Genomic DNA, 6,139 nt, shown 5'->3' with positions numbered 1-6,139 from the left:
TCTCTCTCTCTCTCTCTCTCTCTCTCTCTCTCTCTCTCTCTCGACAGGAAGACTGCGAGAGTTCTGAGAACCAGGAATGAACCACACCTCCTAGTCCTCCTCCCCACTCTCTTGCTCACGGAATGGCCCAAATTCAAGTCAATTTCATAAATTACACCCTTAATGTCTCAGACATAAATTCCATAAGCTTTGCTGCCTTTTTCTGATCCTCTGTTCTGCTGTTGCCCCCTTCTAATTGGGCTAAATTCTGGAACTTTCCTGAAGGCCAACGGAGACTACTCTTTCTATAGGTGGTCTTCTCCCTCCTCCTCTAATTCCTTTCCCCAAGTGGCCCCCCACAATCCCGCAGTGTCCACTCTCTGCCCCCCCTTTCCTCCAGGCCGAGTGAGAAGAAACCATAAACAAAAGGACATAGAGACTCCTGGGCCCTGGACCCTGTCCCTCTCAGTCCCCAGAGCTGTGTAGACACGTCCTTCTCCTCAGCCTGACAGGACCTTACGGCGGGTGGGGGGGGGGGGTTGGGGCAAGGAAGGCACCAAGGTTTCAAAATGGAATTTGTTTGAGGGAGGGCTCTCCCAAGGTGACAGCACCTCGGGGCCATTTCGGGGAGGGGGGAATGCATTTCAAGCTATTTTCTCCTCTGAGAGAGAGTAACAATTAAAACCTGTGATCAGCTTTTCTTGGTCTCCTCCTTCCCACAAGGTACCCCGCTAGAAAGAAGAGGCGAACAGGCCTTTGCTCAAATGCCCCATGAAGGAACTCAGGGCTGGTGGGCCATCCATACCCAGCAGCTTCAGCCAAATTAATAAACATGTCACCCATTTTAAATTGGCTACAAATGACACTAATGTTTTCCGACAGAATTAGGGTGGCTGAAACCGTATGTAATGAGACAGAAAATTATGGTAAAGATGACAACTGGATGGGCATTTCCAACTGCACTTATGGACGATTAGAAGACAAATGAGAGAAAAGGAGGGGGAGAAAAAAATCGAGACAAGGGTGTCTACTGCCAGGCTTGGAAACACAGCACAACTTCAGCCTCAACTTGCCTGGGTTCGCTCTACAGTTCGGGGGCCTACAAGTGCTGCCAACCCCGTTCCGAATTTCCTCTCAATGGAGGCAGTGGTTCCTGGCAGGCTCTGAGGTGACAAATATAGGGGACAGACCCTCAGTCTGGATGTCTGGCTGGCAGCCTCAGAAGCCAAGGCAAGGACATTTAAGCTGAGGCCAGTGGGGCAGCTCCTCCTGGATCGAAATAGCCAGGCTGTGTGGCCAGCTGTAGACATTCGGAACCAGCCGGGGGCAGGCCCAGAGGGTGCATGGCACAGGCTCTCCAGACCTGAGTGTCAGCTGCACAGATGTCTCAATTTGAGAAGGTGTGGCTTGATCGATTTGGGGGCAAAGTGGGGGGAGGAATTCCAGCAACTCGGGTTTGAGAAGAAAAGTAGCATATGCTAAGACACTCAGAAGTGCAAAATGTTCCAAACTCCAGCTGCCTACAATCCCTCTCACCTTGGGGGTGTGGTTAATCTCTGCTCCAGCCTGAAAGCCCCCGGAGGCCCACTGTGGGGCCCACTAGTCCCTAGAGTCTCCCGGGGTCAGGAGGGAGGAAGAGTGGCGCGGTGGTCCTGACCTGGACGGCCAGATGCCTCTGCTCCCCACACAACATCCCTTACCTGCGGTTTTGGTACCAGGTCTTGACTTGGGTGTCCGTGAGGTTGAGTGCAGCTGCCAGGTCCATGCGGTCCTGCACACTCAGATACTTCTGCCGCTCAAAGCTACGCTCCAGTTGATTGAGTTGGTGGTCAGAGAAAGCTGTTCTGGCTTTGCGAGGCTTTTTGGCTCTCACTGGGGGACTCTCTCGGCTACTTGTAATCTCCCGGTCTCCTTCCTCCTTTGTTCCTACAGTAGAAACCACAGCCAGTAAGATAGTGTGGAACAGGAAGGGTGGCGTGTCCTCCTCCACACACTTCCACATTCCCAAGCCAGCTGCGGGTCTTGGGGGACCATACTCCGCCACCCTCATCACACACACACACTTGGACCTTAGCCAATATGGAGGAAGAGGACCAATTTCTGGCCAAGGAGTCTGAAACTTTGTGCAGAGCTCCTAAAAGTGTTCTCAAAGGTTGTCTGATCTCATCTTTGGAAGTTAAAAAGATAAAAAAATATTTTACAATATAGGGTCCTTTTGTTATTGTGTCCTTCACTGGGGGGGGTTGGAGATCCTGTCCCATTCCTTTACTGTTTTCACTATGACTTTATTTTTTCTGATTTGGTACTTTTCAAAAGATCTTTCTACTCCATTATTGGTTTGTTTTTTGTTTTTCGTTTTGAGGAAGGGGCACCCTTTTCATTTTGCTTTTTCTGTTTGCTGGAAGTTACAGGCATTTGCTTTCCCTTTTTAGATGCACTTGGGAAATGGTGGAATCAAGTTCTCTGCAGTTGCTTGCGTCAAGTCTTTTAAAGCTTCAGAAAGAATATGTCACCCAGACACCAAGTAGAGCTCAAAATCACTGAGCCCATCCAGGTGACAGCCCAGAGATTTCCGGATTCTATTTGTCAACTTTGGTTTTTTGCTGAAATGCTGGGAAATCGATACGTCAATCCCTCTCTGTTTGTACCCGTTTTTGCTGCGCTCCTTGATCTTCCCTGCAGGAAGAACAATAATCTCTCTAATTGACCCACTGGGGAGGTTGGTGCACAAAAAATCGCCAGACCAGACTGTACATCTGTTTTGGGCACTATTATGCTAATGTTATAATAGTAAAATGAGGAGCCAATATCCTACCTTTCAGATAGTCAGCACACATCTTTCCCAGAGATGGCAAAGGTTAATACTAATAATAGTAATAAACTTAATAGTAAAAGAAAAAAAGAGTTCTCCTGGTATGTTAAAACTCTTTTAAGCAGAACACTTCCTTATGAAATTGTGGAGAAAATGGAAAAAGGGAGTTGACGCACAGTTTCAACTGCTATCTTCTGATTTTGCAAAAATAAATAAATCCAACTCCATAAGATTTTACTTTCATAAATGCTATTTCCCAATTACTTGTAGGGAAGCAAAATCATACTGAAATACCAATATTCAGTTGGGGTCATGGAGCAAGAAGGGTATTTTAAAAACTGAAAAACTGATTATAAATTTTTACCATAGGGTCTTCCCTATATTAGCTACAATCTAATTTTTTAAAAAGTTGCTTTGTTAATCAACTCGGAAATTTTTTCCTCATCAAATCTGATGATTCCTGTGACGGTGTTTAGAAAATGCGGTGCGTAGGGGGACTGAAATAATTTCCATTAAAGAATAAACGCCACGTTGTGAACACACCCCTAGACACCACGCTAGCTAAGCCCTTTCTCTCTCCCACCTCCCCTCCTTCCCACCCCCCAGGTCTCAGCTAGAAAAATCTCCAGTCCTTCCCTTTTATCAACGAAAGTATTCCGGTCAGATCCCCTCCGCCTCCGCTCTATTGCTAATAAATTGAAATTAAGTAAAACAAAGAAAGGAGCAGGATGGCGGTGAAGGTTGAGAGGTGGCAATGTAACAATAAGCCGAACTTTGGGCCAGTCCTCGTGTCGCACGCCCAGGCCTCCCTCCCGCTTGCAGGTTTTGACCGCGGAGCGATCGGCCCAGAAGCTCCCGGAGTAACTCCGCAGCAGAGATTCGCGGGAGTCTGAAGGGGAGACCGAGAACCAGAGAACGCGAAGCAGCTAGATGGCTCAGGCGGCCGACGCGGCGCGACTCACCGTGGCATTTGATGTCGCTCTGGGAATCTTCCCGCTTGTCGAGTTTGGTTTTGCTGTCCTCCTGCTCGAGCTTTGGCCTGAAGCTCTCGTGTGCTGCGTTGCTCTCCTGCTTCGGGGTGTGGTGGGGAGAGGACACGCTGGTGCTGTAGGGTGCACACGCCGCCAGAGGTTTGCTGTCGCCCAAGATGTCCTTAATTAAAAAAGAAGAGGTGGAAGTCCTGGGGGCCGAGGCGGCCGAGCCCAGCTGCTGGGCGGGTGGTTGCTGCGGCGGCGGCGGCGGCGGCGGCTGCTGTTGGGGAGAAGGCTGCAAACTTTGCGTGGGGGCCGCCGCGGGCGGCGGCGGCTGTTGGCTGTGGTGGAGGTGGTGGTGATGCTGGGGCCCTTCTGCTACCAGATGCGGCTCCGGGGGCTCCATGGTGACCGAGATGGGAGAAGAAGGCGCCGTTCCTACGGTGTCAATCTCCGAACAGGGGGACGGAGTGGCCTGACTCCTAAAATCCGCGGTCCTGGCCTCGCCGAGCGGGCGGAAATCTCCATTCATCATGCCGGGGCTGCCCGAACTGGCACTGGACAAAATCGTGTCTATTCCAAAACTCGACCCGCTGGCCCCTTCCATTGTTGTCATTTCTACATGAGGTCCACGCCACTTCGCCGCTCAGCAGCCGCCCCGACCAAGCAAAGGAAGCTATCGATTGTAAAACAAAATAAACACTAAACAGTGTTGTCGCGGCTTTAAAAAAACAAAAAAAGTGGGGCGGGAAGGGAAGGAAGGATAAGCGGGGGGTGGCAATCCGTGGACACTTTCGACACTTTTTGCTTTCCTTATTCATAAAGCAGGGGTGGGGAGAAGGGGAGAAAGGAAGAGAGAGGGGGAAAGTTACAAAAATTGTTGAGGAAGAACGGAGCTTGCGCTCCAGGAACGACCGCACACGTGGGGGCGGCGGTGGCGGCGCAGGGGACTCAGACGAAGACGCAGGCGGCGGGAGGTGACCCCGACGCCGCCGCCGCTGCCGCTGCCGCCGCCGCCTGGGTCTGCCCACAACCTGGCACCAGGCGGCAGCGGCGGCAGCGGACCTGGCAGGTACAGCTACCGCGAAGCCCAGCCGGTCGCGCGCCCTCGGAGCTCCCGGGCCGCTCCCTGAGGTGGCTGCTGCGCGCGACTCGGCAGCCCTGGAGCCGAGTTTCTGAACTTTCTTGGAAAGTTGCGGAGCAGACACCGCTGCGGTGGTCGCGGTAACACGAGACCGAGAGGAAGAGGAGGAAAAGAAGGAGCGGGCGCAGGCGGAGGAGGCGGCGGAGACGCGGCGCCGAGCGACTCCGGCCGCTGCCGGGCGCGTTCGCTTGTAATCCGGCTGCTAGCGGGCGGCGCCGACCCCCTCACGTGACGTCACGGCCACTGCCGCCGCTCTCCGCGCCGCGCGGGGCCCGCGCCCCCGCCACCGAGGCCGCGCGCCGAGCCCCGCGCTCCCATTGGCCGCGCCCGCGCGAGCGAGCGACGCCGACGTACTGGGAGCCAATGGACGCGCGACTCGCGAGCCCGTCAGCAAGCGCGGCTCGGGCCCCGCTGCTCTTTTGAGAACCTGCTCAACCCTTTGCCTGCAGCCCAAAGCCGAACACCTAGTCCTACAGTGATTCCCGGTGTCCACAATCACGCGTGAGGGCAAAGGCAGGGAGGAGAGGAGAGCAGAGGTAGACTAGAGAAGGGAACCGAGGGGGTAGAATTAAAAACAAAAAATCCACGAAGTAAAGATTTGTCCGTTTTCCTAAGAAGTCCGAGGAGGGAGGAGAAAGAGGACAGTAAGGGGAAAGGAATCTGGCCGGCTTACCTTTCGACTCCAGCGCGGCCGCCCTCGCAGCATCCCCTAACACGCGCTTGTATAGTCCAAGGACACAGAGCAGAGGAAGGGGATCCCTGAAGGAATCCGCGGGAAAGTAACTCCAGCAGCCGGACCTCTGGGTGGGCGGGCGGACTCCAAGCTCTGATTTCTCCCCCAAATAGCTTAGGCGCCCGAGCTGTGGCCCTCTAGGCGGCGGGTCCCTGAGGGGGAATGGAGCGTATGCACCCGGCACTCGCGGAAGCGTAGGGCGAAAGGGGCCTGCTGCTTCAAACCGCGGACGCAGTCTGGTCACCAATCAGGGCCCATGTTGGAAGAAATGCCCGGCCAGACACTTTCTCCCGAGCGGGGTAAATAATGCCCCGAGGCGTTCTCTAGTGGCAAGAGCGGAGATGGTCCGCGGCACTGTCAGGCTGGCACGGGGCTCAGGAACCCAGGTGGCGGGCCCGCCGCGCGCACTCCGCCTCACCACCAGCCAGTTCTCTCCTCCCTCCCTCTCCCTCTCTCTCACTCTGCCTTTCTCCTTCTCTCCCTTGCTCCCTCTTTCCCTC

General features: G+C 54.0%; 1 protein-coding gene across 1 annotated transcript in view; it reads right to left on the bottom strand.

The window, feature by feature from the left end:
* Positions 1 to 4,378, bottom strand: part of BARHL2 (BarH like homeobox 2) — a 4,831-nt gene extending 453 nt beyond the window's left edge. The window contains exons 1-2 of the mRNA XM_008690610.2: positions 3,754 to 4,378; positions 1,680 to 1,905 (exon numbers count right to left, since the gene is read on the bottom strand). Of these exons, the coding sequence (XP_008688832.2) occupies positions 1,680 to 1,905; positions 3,754 to 4,378 (851 nt within the window). The remainder of the gene's footprint in view (positions 1 to 1,679; positions 1,906 to 3,753) is intronic.
* Positions 4,379 to 6,139: the final 1,761 nt, after the last annotated feature.

The sequence above is a fragment of the Ursus maritimus genome, unplaced genomic scaffold (genome assembly GCF_017311325.1).
Source record: "Ursus maritimus isolate PB19 unplaced genomic scaffold, ASM1731132v1 scaffold_12, whole genome shotgun sequence".
In the NCBI taxonomy this organism is placed as follows: Eukaryota; Metazoa; Chordata; class Mammalia; order Carnivora; family Ursidae; genus Ursus; species Ursus maritimus.
Note: the sequence above shows the minus strand (reverse complement) of the source record. Positions and strands in the feature narration are given on the sequence as shown.